Source organism: Anas acuta, chromosome 2, assembly GCF_963932015.1.
Source record: "Anas acuta chromosome 2, bAnaAcu1.1, whole genome shotgun sequence".
Classification (NCBI taxonomy): Eukaryota; Metazoa; Chordata; class Aves; order Anseriformes; family Anatidae; genus Anas; species Anas acuta.
Genome location: NC_088980.1, coordinates 114,139,301 through 114,159,465, shown reverse-complemented (window position 1 = coordinate 114,159,465; position 20,165 = coordinate 114,139,301). Strand labels below are relative to the sequence as shown.

At 37.5% G+C, this 20,165-nt stretch overlaps 2 protein-coding genes across 5 annotated transcripts in view; one reads left to right on the top strand and one right to left on the bottom strand.

Annotated features, from left to right (window-relative positions):
• The first annotated feature begins 259 nt into the window (after positions 1–259).
• On the top strand, positions 260–2,516 carry CATSPERD (cation channel sperm associated auxiliary subunit delta). Its single transcript, XM_068672828.1, is given in 3 exon segments — positions 260–1,331; positions 2,290–2,330; positions 2,332–2,516. Coding segments are annotated over 3 exon segments (741 nt in total). The 5' UTR covers positions 260–740; the 3' UTR covers positions 2,441–2,516.
• Positions 2,517–5,690: 3,174 nt separating this feature from the next.
• Positions 5,691–20,165, bottom strand: part of TRAPPC8 (trafficking protein particle complex subunit 8) — a 48,286-nt gene continuing 33,811 nt past the window's right edge. For 2 of the 4 annotated variants that reach the window (XM_068671802.1, XM_068671804.1), the window contains 6 exons: positions 19,121–19,306; positions 18,460–18,561; positions 11,094–11,141; positions 9,600–9,745; positions 8,724–8,813; positions 5,691–6,733 (listed from right to left, as the gene is read on the bottom strand). In XM_068671802.1, the coding sequence (XP_068527903.1) occupies positions 6,499–6,733; positions 8,724–8,813; positions 9,600–9,745; positions 11,094–11,141; positions 18,460–18,561; positions 19,121–19,306 (807 nt within the window). In that variant the 3' untranslated portion in view covers positions 5,691–6,498. The remainder of the gene's footprint in view (positions 6,734–8,723; positions 8,814–9,599; positions 9,746–11,093; positions 11,142–18,459; positions 18,562–19,120; positions 19,307–20,165) is intronic. The other 2 variants (XM_068671803.1, XM_068671805.1) reach the window with 1 other exon arrangement.

Below are 20,165 nucleotides of genomic sequence, written 5' to 3'. Positions count from 1 at the left end.
ACTTCCATTTGGCTGGGCAATGTCACCCCTCTCCCCTCTGCCTGCCTACCCTGGCAGTGCCAGCACTACCCTGATGCTGCTGAAGAGAAGGAGGAAGACACATGAGAAACCCCACAGTGCCAAGGACTGCCAACATCTGTGCAATTAATGGCAATTAGTGGTTATTTTTGATAAGGCTTAAACTCCAGATGGTTGAAGAATCATAAGACCCACTGAAAAAGCGTGATTGTGGGGCTTTTTGCTCAGGCAATGATAGAGAAAGTCCATGAGGAAACCTTGCTGCTGGAGAAATACTCTGATGAAAGCAGCTCCTCTTCACTCAAGAACTCATCTCCTCAGCACATCCCCAGCCCAATCCAGCCAGAATGTGTCCCTGCCTGGGGTCCCCTGGGCAGGGCACCCCTCAGCAGCAGCCGCCTCTGCCACACGCAGCCACTGACAGAGAAACCTCACCGGGAGGGGAGGAGCCGGCTGCCGCCATGTTCTGCACAGCCCCCGCTGCCACGTGTCCCAGCCCTTCAGCACGGCCCTCAGCCCTCCAGGAGCCAGGGACTCGGTGCTTTAGCCTTGGTGGGCACTGGTGGCCAGGTTGTGGCTCTGCTCGTAGGGCAGCAGGGACACCTTGGATTGCAGCCACGTGTAGCGGGCGTACGTGATACTTTTTGGCCTCACAGTGACATTGATGAGAGGAACCTACATGAGCTACTACAGTACCAGCCCCACCATCCTGCAGCACCCCCATGAAGGGTTTGGCTCTTAAGAGGAAGCCAAAGGTATCCACATACCTGGAGAAGGATGTTTTCATCAGCATGGACGCGTCTGAGAGCAGCATCTCTGCTCTCCCCATCCCAGAAGAACTTAAGACCAAAGAAGCTGCCATCAGCACCATCACCTGTGTGCACACAGTCACAATAATGATCAATGGTCAGGTTTACCTGTACTTCAAGAACCTTGACAGATGGAGCCCATCAGCAGGAGTCACTTCCCCTGTGTTTGAACACTCATACACACATTGCTGTTACTTGGTGGCAGACTCCCAGTGCAAGGAGCTCAGCTGGACCCTTTTTGCTTATGACACCAGGTGCTCAGTCTCCAACAGTTGCATCTTTGTTTCAAAGGATGGGAGTTACACATTTACATCTCTCAAGAGTAATATAAGAAAGCAAAGAGCACTGTTTGGGGTTTACAACTTCATCTCCCTTGCCATGACCAGCTTGCTTATCAGCAGAACTGGAGAGGATGAGGCAGGGAAGGTGGCAGCAGGGACCCATTTCATATACAATGGAAGATCATGGAAGAAGTGGCTGTCCTGCCTTCAAAGAGGTTTCAAAGTACTACTTTTCCTGACAATGGTTTCCTCCTTGTAACTGCAGGTGTCTCCCAAATTGTAGCCTTGACCCAGAACGGACATCTCCTGTGGCAGCATCAGGCTTGTCACTAGCATGATGTGTGTTGCCATGGATGAGAACATGGATTTGAAAAGCAGATATCATTTGAAGAAAGAGGGTGGTTGACCATGCTCAGCCCTGTGATCAGCAATTTTTCTCAGCTGTTATGACCAAGAAATGCAAACTTGACTTGAAGTTAGCAGTCTGGAAATCTCAGCAGTCCTGCACTGTGGAGATCCTCACAGGAAACTTTGGGAACAATATCTCTTACATTGACATGCATAGAAATATAACTTTGAAAACTCTATTTGTGCCCAAGCCTGACAAAATGTTCATTCACTTGGTGACAGGCAGCAATTCACATGTGCTGGCTTTCAGTGCAAATGTAATATAAATTGGACTTATATATGACAGAAACATCCAATAACTCTTGCATATAATTCTGGAGGAGCAGAACGTCTCTTCTTTTGCATAGGCTGACTTCTGTGATGGCATATGTGACGGAGAGATGTCTACTGTCACTGTGGATATCCCTGACAATATCATTGGCTATACTGATACGGCTCCCACAACTGCACTTACTGCAGTGCCCTGCCCACCTACAGGAAACAGCACTGAGAAGTAAATTCAGTTATACAAACAGCCAAAAACATATGACTCACAGTTTCTTGCCAGAGAAAATGCACAGCCATCTATGGAGCAAATTTAACTTTAAATCTATGGAGCAAAGCTAACTTTACAAATCTGGGATGCCCTCTCCTGACACATTACAAAAATCTTCAGGTGGCAGGTCTTAAGTTATGGGAAGACAGTAAGTACCAGAAGCATGTCTTCCAACTTTATGTTTGAAATACACAGAATGCATAACTATGATTATCTTTGAACTGCATATGATGCAAAGTGCTTCTCTCAGCCTCAGAATTGGACTTCTTTGCTGGAAGAACAGTCCATATACTACATGGTCCAAAAGAAACTATATGGGCTGTAAGAATAGAAGTGAAGCTGAGTTAAAGTGGCCCTCCATCAAGCATCCCATTCTTCATAAAGATTAAAATAAGATCATTTTCCCTCCATATAGTGGTCTATACATCTTCAAAGCCAGTGTAGTGGCTACATTGTATAGGTATTATGATTTATCTGTAACCTCATTATATATACATGGTGCTTTTCCCACAAGCTATCTAAGCTTTTGGAGAGCACCATCAGGCATTCTGATTTTATTTTTGATTTTGACAAGATGTTGCCTACCCTATTTATCACTAAAAACTGAATGCCAAAAAATGCCAAAAAGTCCAAGTATTTTCACTGCAATTTTTGAAAGCTTCTAGGAGAGCTAATTGCAGAAGTTTTGTTTGGGAAAATTTTTTGATATTACAAAAATCTGATGGGGAAACTATCCCAGTGTCCTCTTCCTAATTATAAAATTAAATTTTTGATATTTTGAAGTTGTAAAAAAAAAGTTCATTTCACAATGGTTTTTAACTTGTTAACCAGTTTTACCCATTTTTTCCCCCCATTTATCATTCTAAACTTATCGCTGACCACGTGTGGCTAGAGACAGTATAGGTTTTTTTCCAAGCATATAATCTCAGAAACATGACAGTTTAATTTTAGGAAATAACTTTTACATCAAGTGGACTGAAGATAATTTTTTGGTAGTAAGAATGAAGACTGTGACAAAGGCCAAATCTTCCAAATTTTTTTCCTTTTAAGACACTATCTACACTCAGTATCGTCATAGCAAAAAAAAAAAAAAATTAGTTCCTATATAGATCAGACAATTACTATGAATCCTGTGCATTTGCAATATATGGCTTACTTTTCGGTATTTGTTGCTAGTTAAAGCCTATTATACTGAATGTTTAAACAATATTTAAATAATGCAGTTTAAGACAAAGACATTATAAATGTGTTTCCATCACAAGAAATTTAGATTTTAATTTAGTAATATTAGATTTTAAATATTGGAATTCCCTCTCAAGCTTCAGAAGTGATATAAAACATAAAAATCACCAACTATATGGCCTGATGTTCCTCCATTCTCAAACCATCCTTTCAGAAGTGTTGTGTGCTTTCTAAGTCATATTCAAGGCCTATTGAAGACATTAGAAAACCGTATTATTCCAGATATTCATTGCACAAAACTGTAACCTGTCAATGCAGCATCTCAACAAAACTTGGCAAAGCAGCCTGGAACTAGCTGGATTCTCACATCACTTGCTTCCCCATAGCGTAGGACTTAGAAGGGCACACTCCTAAATATGGAATAGATGACAGAATTCACCCACCTCATTCCAGGACCATGCTAGTTGGTGACACAGCACAATTAGGATTTAAGTACACAAAGGTGTGTAACTACTCCTATGTTTTTAACTACTCCTATGTTTTACTTGATGCAAGTCTAATTTTCTCACAAATTCTCTACCATGTTCAAAATGAAACTGTACATTTTATTGAATTTAGAGATTTTGATCTCTTTGGTCAGCTCCATGCTTTACACAGAACATGATGTATACAACTGACAATGCTGCATGAAGGAACTGATGCTGATTTGGAAATAAAGCACTTTGGTTGATGGTTTAATGTGTACAATAGAGTCATTCCGCAGACACATCATAACAGTCTTTTCTAACATGCTTTAAAGAGTTAGACTCAGATACCACCCTTCCATCGTTGTTTTAGAATATGACAAGTTGAGAATCTCAGTTTTTTTAAGCAGCATGCTGGGAAAGAGAACAAAAGGGAGATTTCAATGAAGGGCGAAAAGAAAGCAAATGCTTTGTTTTTGGTGTTTTTTGTTTTTTAAAGCAACATGATATTATATCAACAGCATAATCAAAGTCTGGTTTATTTATAGGGTTGAAACAGCTTAGAATGCTGAGTTTTCTGAGTTTTGCTTAGTTGAGAATTCCTTGGGAACAGTTGCTATGCACAGGAAAAAAAAAATCTCATGTGTACATAAACAGACATAGAAAAGCATCTCATAAGTATATGATGAAGAGGCTGCTAATTTTACCCATACTGAATAAAACATTCCTCCATCTCCTTAAGTCTCCTGCTCACCCTGTTCCTAGAAGCATTGAGAAACGTGAAGGGTTGATCTACATATGGTAGTTCTTTCAAGCCAAGCTACGTGATCTGTGACAGTTTCTCTTTGTTTTAAAAACCCAGATACACACCAGTAGAAACATCAAGGACTGGTTTACTTAATCTAAAAGTTAGGATCATTAAAAAAAACTATGCCAGGCAGCAGTTAATTGACTCAGCAGTAAGGCTACTCTTTACAACAGTGGAACTTCTAAATCACGAGATATTTCTTAGCAGTTTCTTTTGACAGGCTGAAAGTCAGTTAAATTCTGACTCATATGTCACAAAACTCACGTGGAAACATCCTCTGTCTGAATAATGTGACTTCTGCCACTCAAGTATTCAAAGAAGTGCTGAAAACACATCAGATGTGACTTACTACTTAGTGGCCTACAGCAGGATAGCTGGCTGGCATAAATAACACTTTCATTCCTAAAAAGATTGCCAAGACAGAGCACTCGTGACATAGTGCAATGCCAAGAAAAAATTAGCAAGTGTAGCCTTCAAAGCTGCCCAACAGCAGCAAAGAACTCTGCCCCAGAAGCAGCACGTTTGTTTTATAATATTCAACTATTCTGTTAATACATCAGCATAGTCCACAGTCATTAAGTATGACAATGAAAGGCCACGTGCTGTGAATGAATTCAAAGACTTTTCAGGAATTTAAGTTCTGGAAACAGACATACAGTAGTGCTGCATAAAAGGTGTCAAAAAAAAAAAAAAAGCTTCTGAAGGCAGATTTACTGTTTCATAAGTCAATGTTGTTCTGTGATGGTATTTCCTTCAGCCACATGACACAGCAGACAGAAGTCTTCTGTTTCTCCTTGTACTCAGATAATCCACCATAAAACACATCTCCTAACTCTACGCTGGTTTTGCTGCACTCGATTACTTCACAGCCTTCTCTACATTCAGCAGCTACTACTCAAATTAAAAATCCTCACCACATACTAACTGATATTCCCCAGGTAGCTGAATCCTGAGACTTGCTCCCAGAAATACCATGTGAGAACTCAAAAGACAAATATAGCAACCTCTGCAATTTTCCATGTATACCAACACTACACATAGATAACAAGATAGAAACTTCAGAGCAAAAAGGACTAGAATGAACATATTCTAACGTACACAACTGAATTTATATACAAAATCAGCACTGGTAGGTCACCAAAGCTGTATAAAAAGGAAGGAAAAAAATTTAAAGGCAGCAGTCCATACAGTGAATATGGTGTATGTTTTATTCTATTTACAGTACATTTGTTATAAATATAATACATTTCTTGAAAATCTTGAGTAGATTTTTTTAAAACAGATCAATTGTTTTAGTTACATAATAAAGCAAGTGACAATTTAAATGACAATCTCATGGTTGTGAAATAGTGCATTCTGTGCTGAGATGAATGAGAAAAAAAATACTCAAACTGGTTGAAGAAATTATTTTTTTAAACACCATAGGTGGGGCTTGTATGTAAACCTTGACAGGTCATCGGCTTTCATAAACATGAAAACTCAAAACAAAGTTTTATACTAAAGAATTGAGGAACAGATTGGAGATACCCTATTGAACTTCACAGTAAGGTTGGGATTTATCATGACTAATGGCTTTAGACAGGAAAAAGCCAGTGATGGTTTCTTCCTGAACCATATCCTAATACAGCCACAAATATTAAACACACCATGCTGGAAGTTGTAACAGCAGTCAAGCTGCGTTTCTGACAGGGCATAGGACATACAAATATGTTCAGATTTGGAGTTAAAGATTATTTTGTGTTATGAATATCTTAATTACCGGAGAAGAAATACATTATAAAAGGATAAACGAATTTTCAGTCCAACGTGCGTTGCATTGAGAAACAAATTGACAAGTAGTCTGAATATTTTGCTATTTTCTTTCCTACACAATCTCTAGTAACAAGTTAGATGTTTGAGGTGCTATTTCAAAAAACTGCAGCAAAATGTCAACCAGCAATATAAGAAAAGAATCCCATTTATTTTGTCTTTTAGTATGATTTTTCAGAAGTGGTCAGATATTATTAATAATAATCAGTGCAGGCATGGAGTTCTGCTGACTTGTTTCAAACAAAGTAACTTGGTCCGCTAGCTTGGCAAATACTCTGGGGGTTCCAAGATTATAGACACCTGTATGAACAAAGCAAGCTTTTAGCTGCAAGCTATAGACTTCCTGGCTTTTCAGTTGAAGCTTGTACTGTGTTTGCCCAAGCCACGTAAAAGATCCATGGATTTCTAGTGCTTCTGGGCTGAAAAAGAAGGTAACAGGAGTTACTTCTCGCAATTCAGACATTAGCAGTTTACATGAACCCCTCAATTTGAAGCTTTCCCAAAACTTCTGAATGCACTGTGTGTTCACAATCAGCCCCTTACAAATATGCTTGTTTATACTTTCTGAAAAGTAACCGAAAACCAGGAATTGAACAACTAAGTTCCTACTCTGGCAGTCTTCAGATGCTAGAGTTGGTCTTCTTTGGAATCTTAGAAGTTGCTGGGTCTTTTTCGTTACTTGCCTATAATAATTTCCCTTAAATCACTGCATTTCTCAAATTCTTCATTGTTCCACCCTCCCGACCTTATCATTAAGAGGTTATCATTTTTCTAGCAAGACAAGCCTAGATTTTGAAAGACAATAGCAATCAAAGATATAGACAGAAGCGTGCTTAACATTTAACCAAGATGCTAAACAGTTTCAAAAAAGCAGCATGTTTGTCCTCTTTCCCACCATGCATACCACATCACCTTAGGGATCTGTAAAGATATTCAACACCCACTTATCAGGTCCATTTAACTGAGTCCTCTTCACTTCTTTCCAAATACCTTTTACTACTCTGTGACTCACACGAACTTTTACAACTACTCTTCCTTTGGCTCAGATGGATCAGTACAGATCTTTAAAACACTTATTATGTTGTACACCACACACAAAACTTTATACATCTATTTGTAATTATAAATTCCAGTGTACTCCCTGGTTTTATAGAACCATGACAACCATGACATAACAATAGCCTAGGTAACAAGATACCGATTGTCAGTTTTTAAAAGCACTGCATAAGGCATTCTTAAGGCCTGTCCCATGAACTAGAGACAGATCGTGTCACGTCAACAGATATAGTTAACATGGATATACACAGGCACCGCAGTAATTTGGTGGTTACAGTGGAGGGGGGTGGTTTGGTATTTTGCTTTTTTTTTTTTTTTTTTAAATAAGTGTCAAGGCATGTAACTGCAATACCCAGTCAGACTGGGTCTTATAATGCTTTAAGAGAGCAACCACCTTATGAAATCAAAGAAGTTCAGTGAATAGCTTCCCAGTTTTAAACAACAAATTGAAGACTTTATCCTTCTAATCTTTGTTTCTGAACCCGTGTGTTAGACTCTGGGTTTTTAATTTCTTGTTTACCACGTAAGACAGTCTGTTGGCAAGAAGCACGCAATCCCCATAAACAAGTCCTCGATGTCTCTCAATCTGTCATGTCATCTCCCTCCCAACCCCCTCCCCCAAGATCATTCAAATCAAGAATCCCACAGGTTTATTTTGTGGTAAATCAAGGTAAATCAGGTAGCATTGTATCTAGGATTAGGGTTCACATGAATTTTACGTGAGTTAAACTGCCTTTTATTAACAGAAATTAAAACTAACAGTATCACATGATACTGAATTCCATCTATCCCGCTGAAATATCTAAAACTTTTAGAAACAATTCACAAAATATTTCCCCAATGTAGTATTTTACATAGTACTCCAATTCCAGGTGAAAAGTCAGTCATAAAAATAAGCTGGTAAAATACCAGGGGAAATCTTAGAACCTTTATGACAACATTTTATACTAGATCACATTACAGCATAAACTATTCAAGTTTATACTTCAAAAGTTGTTTTCTACAAATGCCTTGATACTTTAAAAATGAAAAAAATAACATGTTTAGTAATGGAAGTTTGCTAAAGCCAGTATTCTGCAAGTTTAAGAATGTTTCCACTTTTTTTTTCCCCCAGAAAAGGTCTGCAAAGTTTAATTTAACTACTTGGTCCTCTCAGATACAGCCAAAAGCAAAACAAAAACTGAGAAGTGACTGAAGACACACATTTGACTGTATGAAGCCTAGATCACCTTGCATTCTTTTATTGAAGCCACTATTATAAAGATCTTATTCCAGATATTCAGTGCAGTTAAACTGCAAAACTTCCTAAAACTAGGAAACAATCTCAGGAAATGTTTTGATTAAATGCATTACCTTGTTGTTTTATGCCGCAAATCAATCATCACATCTACAACAGCCTGGGAACAATTGGAAAGTAGGAGAGTGACAGGTACCAGACAGAGGCTGCAAAGACAAATAGTTTCACAGCAATTAAAAAAAGTATAATTAAGGACTATCCAGAATAAGATTTAAGTAGTCAAAAGAAATTTCAGGTCATGCAAAATTAACATGTAGTTGTCTATTATACAACAGTCTGAGACAGTGTACATAATACAATCACTTAGTGTCACTAACTCTAGTCAATGTAAAAAAACTATCGAGCCAATTAAGCCAATTCTGTTCAGATCATTTTGATTTTAGAAGAGTCAAGCATTTTTGCAGGTTTCAACTAATTCACCCTAGTAGTCGTCTATTTGACAGGTTAATTTCGAGATTCTTCCAGGAGAAAAGCCCAAGCAATCTAGACCATTATCATCTTTATTTTTGACATAAGTCAGAACAATGGCTGATCTTGACAAGTCATATACTGTAGACATAGCAGTTCTTTTAATTTAAGACTACTGTTTTGCTGAGGAGCTTTGCTGAGCTCCTCAGAGAAGTTATGCTGCTTCCTCCTTCGACACCCACCAAAACGCACAAAGACACCAGAGTATTTATTTTGTTTTCAGTAAGTTTTGATTTCAGTAAGTTACCAGTTAACATTAAAACTGCAAACTGTGATATTATAGCCTGTTTTTTCTACTCTAAACTTCCATTTTACTTATGTATTACCTAAGCAGCAAGTTTAGGAACTCAGCAAGATTTCATGCTGTTTTGTCTTCTGTACTATAATCCACATTGCATCTCTCAACAGGATTTACATCAAATTAACAATATTTCAAAAGTTTCTGCAGAAAGCATTCCACTAACCTTTTTTGATGAAAAGAATGACTGAAAGACTCTGGGTAATGAAGACTCGTCTTGATAAGACTGGAAAGCTGCTCTGGTGTTGGTCTTGCAGGTCCTGGTGCACTTTCTGGTCGAAAAAACTTTAAGAGAGCCATTTCTGGTAACTCCTGAAACAAATTCAGAATGACATTTAAAACATTGGCATGAAACACCATGCAACACAATAAATCCAGTCACAGAAGTTACAAGTTTTTATTATGAACTCTAATTCCAGGGACATGCCTACAGCTTAATTATTCCAATTTTTGTATTTAAGCATTCTAAGTAAGGAAATGATATGGTTATCAGTTACCTTCTTTTGAGAGAGATTTCACAGTTGACTGTGAAAAAACTATCTGTGCAAGTTTCACAAAAGCAGGCTAGTGTTGTGGTAATTTGATGCGTTTTGGTTTTGTTTTCTTTTTAAGAAAAAGGGACAGCATTTTGTTCCCTAATTCAGAAGCTGTAACTAGGAAAAAAACCATCACCTACCCTGGGAAGTTCACAACAGAAAAGCCAATAACCAAGTTTCCCAGAACAGATCCAAAGTAAAGCAAACAAGTTTATGGAAAACATGCTAGCAGTGACAGGAGGATTTGAAAACATAGAATATCTTAAGAATTGTATAGCAAGCTCTTGTAGACATAGAAGTTGCCTTTCCTTGTCCCCAGCAGAAAGCCCAAGTAAAGCACTGTCATTACTTGGGATTCATACTAACGTTATAAGCAGAATCAACCTCTGAAGCAGAAGAAATCAGATGACAAAAGATGCAACACCAAATGAGGCAATCTGGCTACATTTGGTCAAGCATTACAGTAATGCTGATCAACATTTAGAATCTGTTTTGCAAGCAGGATTTATTGAGGCAGGGGCTACCTTCTTCATTGTCTTAAACTATTCTACAAGAGTCCACCTTTAGAAAAAATAGATTTTACAACAATAAATGTGACTACTTAAAGTGAGGAAAGATTTAAACATACAAATAAGACAGTACACTGCGCAAAGTAATACTTTTCATTTAAGGATAGGGAGTTATACCTTCTAAGTTGAACAGAAATACTAAAGGCAATAAAACCTGACTCAAACATACTCACAGGGCTCAGTGAAATCTGCAAGCATTCTGCAATCTGTAAACATCAATGTTAGCCTCTACTGATTTCCCAGATAAGCCAGGGTTTTTTTGGTGTTATTTTTTTTTCCTCTTTCTTCTTGAAAGTACAAGTAGCTTTCTTAAAATATATTTCATTGTTACTGTGTAGTATCTCTCCCCCCAAATTACTTTAAGCCCTGAATGAATTTATTAGTTCCACCCTAACCTTATATGTACCTAATTTGATGGAACTTGACAGCATGAAAAACACCAGCCTTTGAGAGTTCAAATTATAGTTTTTCATTTGAATGTATCTCAAATTATAACCACCTCTTTGACCATACACCAAAATCCTACATACTGTAGTTTGCCCTAGAGTTAATTACCTGTTCCAAGTCCTCCCAATCAGAACTCCCGAGTATTTTTTTAAAACCCTACAAAAGACAAATACGAAGATTTATCTCTACAAATAGACAAAAACATCATGAAATGCAGCAGGAACATTTACCGGTGAAAGTGCAGTATACTAGTAATATTTCAAATCTCTATTTCTAATACTACACCTCTATTGAAGGACTGGAAGGTAGCAAGATTAACAGTTTACCATAACAGGGCTAAATTTTAATTCCAGTCACACTCTAGGTGTCAGATTCAGCTAAAGACATTCATTTCTTCAACTGCTCAAGTCTTTTTTTTTTTTTTTTTTTTTGCTATTTATCTGTAACAAGGGCTGTATGATATTTAGCACGATTCTCTTACTTAATGCTTCAGGAGGGAATTAAACACAAATGGTAACCAAGAAGATCTGCATGCAGATCATGGAGCTGCCTATAGATATCTAGTAAGAAACGCCAAGTTTAAAGATGCATTAAACTCCTTCCCTACTCTGGAGTTTCAGAAATTGAATCAAGACTACCAAAAAAAGATACCCATACCCACTTGGGTACCTGTACCCTCCCCTTCAAGAATACACACCAAACAGATAATAGCCTCAAGTCACACTTAAAGTAAAACAAGACTAAAAATTAAATGAGCGGTATTTTGTTGCTCAAATTCTAGAGCACCAACCTAAATGGAGTTTTGCCTTCTTAAAGTTCTGAGACCTAAAGTCAGCTTGTTGACCCATTATAGTTCTCTGTAAAGCCTCTGTGGGCCACAGTACACAGCAAGCACCATATGTTCCATACAAGAAGGCCACAACGACATTCAGCATACTCCCTTTAAATAATAGTTTAGGCACAATTTGAAAATCTCAACATTATAACAGTAGCAATACAGACAAGCTCAAATGGCATGGATTTCATCATAGAAAGAGTTTGGAAGAATTGAACTTGACAGTTACAGCAGAACCTTTTTTCCCCTGTCAAGTACTATAGCTGCATTTAAGTTGGACTTTTTTTTTAATGGAAACATTCAATAGATAGCAGCAACAGAACTGCACTGCTCCCACATGTGCCTTCCAATAGCTTCAAACTGTACGACTGGTACTAGAAAAGCTGTTTCTGTTAATAGAAACTTTTTACTGTCCAAAGTCATCTACAAAGGTCAGCTTAAAACATACACCTATAAAAAACACAAGCTTACTGTTCCAACTAGAATAATCTTTATAACTTCATTATTTATTCAGTAATTATTAAAAAAAAGGACCATTAGAGTGAGGTTTTTTGCTTCTTTGAAGCAAAGAAGTGTATTACCCCTAGTTACACTTCTGAAATTGTGTACTATTCACACCAGTTTTTGATTTCTCCTGAAACTGCACTAATGAACTAATTAAAGCTAGAAAACTCAAAATTTACACACTGATCAACGTAGCTTTTGCATTATATGATACATGTAATAGATAGGTATGCCCATAATAAATACTTCAACTTTAAAAGGCACTTTCGAAGTAAGAAGTCCTTCCTTTCCATCAGATGGGCAGAAACTATGGTATCCTTACATGCAACCATTTAATTTTTTCTTTTAAGGAGTTTTGGACAACTTAAAGTTTTCAAGTTCAGAGACAATCTTCCCAATGATTGGGTCAATGTGCTCTTAAAGGCATTAGGAAAAAAATAAAACCAGAGTACCATTTTTAAATCTCAGTTTTAAACTGATTTTCCTTACCACATGATTTGTCTATATTCACTCTAACTCCCGAGTTACATCGATATTAAGAAGTAGTGCTACCAAAAGTGATCATCTCTGAAGTTTCATCCATGCCTTAAGTATTTCATGGAGTTTCCTTTGGGCTAGCACTAGCCTGATCCACAGAACTGAAATAGCAGCCCAGAAGCAAATCTTGCACAGTCCTAGGATGTACACAGATTATTCCTCTCTGAAAGAAATCTATAAGCTTGTGCATTACAAGTCCCTCCATAATAAAAGGACAGAGCCATACATGGGAACAGAATCACTTAAAGTACATTTGATTTAATGCACTCATACATACATAACCTCACGTAAACAAGTTAGAACTAAATCACGCTCATAAGTAACACATTCCACAAGTATGGGTGCTAGTAGCGTAAGATGATGATGAAAGTCTAAAGTGGTAAGTTTCTACTAGGCTGCTCCTTATCTTTAGTCAAGGTCAAGTCTCTGTTAATCAAAATTACAGCAAACACCCCAGCCTGCAATGTTACTTCAACCCCACTATATTGACTGCACTGTGCTTTTGCTTCAGAACCTTTCTGCTTGAATTGACTGGATTAGGAAAAAAAATAGGAGAAAAAATAGAAAGTAGTATTGAGCAACAGCCCTAGCTGAGAATGGATGTTTGAAGAAATCTGAAGTTACTCTATCCTTTAAGTTATGGTAGGGAGGTAAAGAACTCAAGTGGCAGAATAGCTGTATTTTAGATGCAGTCATATTTTGACCTTCATTTAATACAGCTGAATTTCGGAAAACAGACTTCAAAAGAGAAACAGACTCCCTGGCAGTATTGCTGTCAGAAAAGAAATTATCTACAAGTACCAGTCAGTTTTTATTAGTGAGGTTTTTACTTTGCCTAGGCCACATACCATGTGGCACCTCTGAGTTTCTGATTCAGCAAAAAGCTGTATTTAGCAGTTTTTTTCTTACCTTTTGCAAAAGTTGTTTTTTTTTTTTCCCCCCAAAGTACACGTGATGGAACGGACAGGTAGATAAACATTTTCTGTACTGTTCAGAGAGCTTTCTATATAACATATAAAAACATTCCTCTATATAAAACTATTTATATACTTATATATAAATACATATATAAAAAACAGTCCTCTATATAAAAACTTTCCTCTGGTTTAACAGAATCAGTATTTGTTAAACGTTCTGTCAGCATTGTGTTCCAATTCTGAAGTTCTAGAAGATCCAAGCAGCTCCTCACATCACCTGAGATACCTACTGTGTCCAGCAACCTGTGCTCAAAAACATTTAATCTACTCAATTTTGCAGATAAAAACATCATAGTGTAAACAAAAAGTCTGTCTACAGTGACAGAAAACCAGTAAGCTTCAAAGATGTAGTTATCATTGCCTTGTTTATAATGAAGAGTTTAACGTCTATAATTATATATTGAACACACATGGGAATAAAGTATAGCATGTGCATTTGAGCTTTCAAATAAAGTTCAAATAGAATTTCGCTTTTTCTCTTTTTTATAGAGAAGGTATAGAGAAATTTTAGCCAAAAACATTTTAAGCGTTCCCTTAACCCCACTATCTTGTATTTTGTGGAAACCATACTTTTTTTTTTTTAAAGCAGATGTTCTGCCAAGTTATGTTGCTGTGCTACAGGAATAATCGCATCCTGTTGTCTGTTCCACAGTAAACCAAATGGAAGTAACCTGTCCTTGCATTTTGGTCAGAAGACTTAACATTTTAGCTGAGAAACCTTAAGATGACTTATGTATCAGCACATGCAATTACCAATCTATCAGCTACTGCCTAAAGAACTTGAGAAACATGTCAATGAATGCAGATCCAGCGCTTCTCTAATGCAGACCTTTACTGAAGCTTTGTTTGACAAGTCATTCAAGTTTGAACAACTCCAAACAAAACCCTTAAAGGCTAGCAAAGAATTATTCAGTCAGTAACTGACAAAGCAGAGGTCAGCAAGTACAGAGAAGTTAATCCCACCCCCCCCACCCGAGAGCAAGCTATCCAGATTTATTTAATGCAATTATTTGAAGAATTCCATTAAGATTGGAATCACTTGGAGTTTACTTTAAAATAAATTAATAATACAAAACAAAGTGGGAGGGGGTACAGTTTTATTCATGTTTTCTAGAAGTCTACTGTGAAATTGTTCTTTGTTGAGAGTTGCTGTATTGCCAGAAGCAACAGTTCCGTTGGTGGTTACAACACCATGAAGCAGAAGCAGTTCAAGTAAAGAGGAAAAAAAGCCACTCAAAAAGCAACAAGCAGAAACACAGCAAGAAATGCAGGGAGTGGAGCAGATTTTTGCATCCTAGGTGACCACGGTTTGGAATCTGCATATATCTACTTTCCAGAACTGAGTAGCATTTACTGGTGGTAGAAAGCATGCATCTCCATCTCCCTCTGCTGTCTAGTCGACAGAAAACAGCTAAATGCTATACTGTCAGCCCAAGACACTCAAAGTGTGTAGTTTCCAACCCTGGTGATGACTTATACAAAATAAACACAGGTTTACACAGAAACTATTTGACTGTTGCAAATCCAGAAACTATGTACTGAAAACATAATGGCACAAGTACTGTTTGACTTTGTGATTTCACTGCTTGTGTACCTTTAACTAAAGAGCAAGATATTTTAAACAGAATATGCAAGCCTTAACTAACAGATGAAGTATATTATTTTCCCTGCATAGCCTCATTTAATCCTATTTTGGGGGATTTTTTGGTATTCTTTAATTCTTAACTTCATTCGCTCCACATATTTAACTGCTGCAAAGTCTGTGTTCATTTAACTTGTCACAGAGGACAATCAACTGATCAGAAATAGGCAGCATGGGTTTATAAAAGGCAGGTCCTGCTTGATTAACCTGACCTCCTCCTGTCAGGCAAGATGACCTAATAAGCAGATAAGGACAAAACTGCGGATGTTATCTGGATTTTGGTAACACATTTGACATTGTTTCCTATAGCTTCTCCTGAAGAACGTGGTTGCTCATGGCTTGGACAGGTATACAGTTCATTGGGTGAAGAACTGGCCGAAGAGTCGCAGTGCATAGGAGTTCAATCTGGCTGATGGCCAGTCATCAGTAGTGCTCTCCAGGGCTCAGTTTTAGGGACAGTTCTGCTTAACATTTTCAGCAAAAGTCTGGATGAGTGGATTGAGGGCACCCTCAGTAAGTTTCCAGATGATACCAAGTTAGGCAGGCCTGTTGATCTGCTTGAATGTAAGGAAAGCTTTGCAGAGGGTTCTCAATAGGCTAAATCAACATGGATCCCAGTCATGACATTCAACAAGGCTTGGTGCTGGGTTCTGCCCCAAGCAGTGGTACAGGCTTGGGAAAGAATGGCTAGTTGCCTGGCAAAAAAGGACCTGGGGGTGCTTGTCACACTGAACATGAGCCAGCAGTGTGCCCAGCTGGCCAAGGCAGCCAAAGGTATCCTAACCCATATAAAAAAAAGCATGGCCAGTAGGACCAGGGAAGTAATTGTACCCCTGCACAGGGCACCAATCAGACCACACTTCAAATACTGTTTGGTTTAGGGCCCCTCACTACAATAAGGGTGTTGACTTGCTCCAGTGTATGCAGTGAAGAGCACTGAAACTGGTGAAGGGAGCAGAAAACATGGCTTATAAGGCGCAATCATGGGAACTGGGGTTTAGTGTGGACAACAGCAGGCTGAGGGCAGACCTCATTCCTCTCCACAGCTACCTTAAAGGAGGCTGTAATAAGGAAGGTGTCCATCTCTTTTCTCAGATGACAGCATGTGAAGAAACTGTCTCAAGTTGCACAAGGGGAGGTTTATATTTCTTCGTGGACAGGGTGGTCAAGCTTTGGAACAGGCCACCCATGGGAGTAGTGGAGGTATTCAAGAGACATACGGACACCAAAGGACAGGGTAGAGATTCCGTACGACAGGCTCACAAGTTAGGCTTGATCATGAAGGTCTTTCCCAACCTTCAAACTCTGAGTTTGTCTTCTCTTCTCACAATATAAAATTGTATGTGAGCATAACAAAGTCTCTCCTTCTGCCATCCTGAAATTACAGCCTCTTAAAATCCAATTTCAACCTGAGCTTTGATTACCATGAAGACAGAGGAGTTAAGCATTTATTAAAAACAACCACCCTATTCTTAAACTAGATTTCAATAGCATGACAGTACAGATAGATTTCTGCTCCTGCAGAACAGAATGGTTCAAAAGAAGCTCTGAGAATTTGTTCATTAAGAAGGTACATACAATCAATGTAGCATCTATTTGTAGTTGTAACAACAATATTGATGAGAATGCAGCCTCTAATCTTTAAGAGGGTAGCATGAATTCCTCAAAACAAGTTGTGATCATTTTTGTTTAGTTTGAAACAACTGAACTCAATGCAAACATCTAGTGTTCTGATATAGTCAACAAAAAAATGAAAACCCCTATACCTAGCATGTCTAATGTTTGGTGATATGTTTATTTTAGGATGCAGATGCAATTCATTCCTACTTCTCTCCACATCCATTTGCTAGAACAAGACCTCAATGAGATCAAGGAGCAAAGTCAACAGCATTTTCTCTTGGAACTTCAGATGTTTACAGTATGATCTACTGTTCTACATACAACTTTAAAATACAGGACAGAATATTAGAATGGGAAGTAGTCAGACCAAAAGCATAATATTGTACAGCATAACTTCAGTCCACACATGCAGAGGCTTCTGTTATTTTTGCAACAGAAGCTTTTTCAGAAGTTTGGGTTTAGATTTTCTGATTCTTCAGTGAGAATGAACAGTAGCCAGTTTAGATCAAACTTATGTCCCTTCTGATCTATTTAAATTTCATAGCATTAAAGGACTACAGGGAAAAGTCTTAGTGATGTCAAATACAGGCTTATGAACCAAAGCCAAATGTACAGCTTCAGATATCCAAGTAATTCACTATTTGTGCTATAACAATCTCTATAGGAAGTCATATTTGTCTTAATGCTTTCTTACCAGAGAAGAGTAAGAGGGCTCACTAAAAGCTGTATATGTAATGCAATGTTGGCAAAAACAAAGAAACCAGCACCAAAGCAAGAAGGAACGGCATTGTACTGGTCAACAGAGAACTAAATAATTATGGTTTTTATTTTACACATTAGCCACTTTCATACACAAATTGCATCTGTCATACACATGTTTTTATGCAAACCTAACTCTTATAACTGTTACTGTTTGTGTACCAAGCGACAAATTTCTTGCAGATGTTATTTTCTTTGTATAACCACACAGGCTATAAAATTTGAAAATGAAATATATTATTAGTTTATATATTCAAATAAATATTTCAATGTCTAACTAATTTCCCCAGAGTTTCTGCTTTTGTTTTTAAAAATTTTACAATAAAGGCCTTCCCTTAGAAGTTGTGTGTAGTAGAATTCACATTTTTATCCTGTTAACACTTCATTACTTAAACTTTGACTTAATGCATTAATAAGCTGCTAGATGTAGTCTGAAATACCACAGTTTACAAAACGACATAGCTGTACCTCACTGCAGTCTTATATTAGATTTTACAAGAAGCACACAAAATGATTCAATTTACTTCCATTTACAAGAAAACAGATCACATGCAGTTTGAGAAAGAAGCAATTGCAAAGGAAAGTTTCATAGTAGATTACCTGCTTCTGAGGAAACGAAAAAGCCTCTTTCCCAACTGTGTTAAGGGCAATATGATGCTGACCTTCCAAAATAAGCTGCTTATTGTCTTCCACAACATATGCCTACAAAATACAGAGCAGAGACCACAGACATTAGCAGACCAAAATATATGTTAAGCTTTACAGTCAACATTCTCTCCTTAACTAGAAGATGTTTTGTCAAAAACCTAAATACTAACTTGACTTACATATTTATGTTTATGCTTTAAACTTTGCAAGCACAGACAACAACTGTGGTTCAGACTGCTAATTGCCACTACTTAAGATTTGCATTCGGGTAAATTGGGTCTTCCTCTTCAAAGCAGACGGGGTCACTCTTACAGATCTATGATAAAAGCAAGCATTATGAAAACTTAAAATGTATGTTTTGTTAAATTTTTTCTTTAAAAAAAAAGAGCTGATAAGAACTGGATGCATCTAGGACAGCATAAAACCATTTAAGTGATTTACTACAAGTATTAGGACTGTTTTGTTTACTTACCACTTTTTTAGTTCATTAGTCTGGTTTTAAGAAGTTACATCTGCAAGTTTTGTGCAAGTATGCTTGAAAGTTCAGGATGCCACATTATTTTCTACATGTTAAAACTCAGTCAAATTCCAGAGTTCTTACAACTATACGTACCTTCCACAGTACAACGACATTCAAGTCCACTTCACTGCATCTTTGTACCAATCTGACTGCCTCGTCAAATGATTGTTTCACAGCCCTCTGAGATCCATGAGTATGAGATTGCACATGTGTTTTTTTTAATTCAGAGGATAAACTTTGAAAAAGAAAGTCTGCGCAAGGACTAGCTGAACTTATTATCTGGAAGATGAAAGAAAGTGCTCTCAGGAAAAGATGCAAGCTGTTACACGTTTCTCTAACAGAACTTATCATTGTTTGAGAATGGAACTGAAATACTACAATCTCTTGCAAATACATAGCATATGTCATTTTGGTTACAATACTTGCTCTTTCTACAGCCATCAGCACTACATAGTGAAGCTTCCAAAGCAACATACGGGAACAGAGCTACAGATCACTGGTCTAAAATCATAAGTACTGAACTTAGAAATAAGGTCTTTGATTATTACCAGACAGCCTACCGAGATATAATCAAGTGTGGTGGAGAGAGCTGGAGTGTCTCCTCTGAACTAACATATACACAAATCACTATTGCTTTATTAATAGTGATTAGTATTTTGACTAATTATTAGGTTAATAATAAGATTCTTCCAGTTAATTACCCTAAATGCTAGTTAGGAACATACACGTTACTAGCAAAAATTAGAGATTGCATAGCATGTTCCACCTGTTTTACAGGTACAGAAGTACTGTGCTGTTTGTCAAGTTTGGAAAAGCTTAGCATAAGCTATGACAAATATCAAAAGCTTGTTAAGGAAGTGATGGTTAAGACAGACATCAGTGATGCCTGGACAAACATGATAAATAAGACTACCTCCATTTAAAAAAGTGTTAGACATTCAAGAATACTCTGTTGCAGAGCTGCTTATTTTTTCATCAGCAGAATACTTCTATCCAAAGAGAAAAACTGCTTTTTGAAGTAACTGTCTAGAAGGGAAAGAACCCTTCCCACAGGCCAAGTGGAGAATATTTGCTTACAAGAAAGCACAAGTTCATGTAGCCTATCCAGATTTTCAGTCATAAATTGAGTGTATGTCTA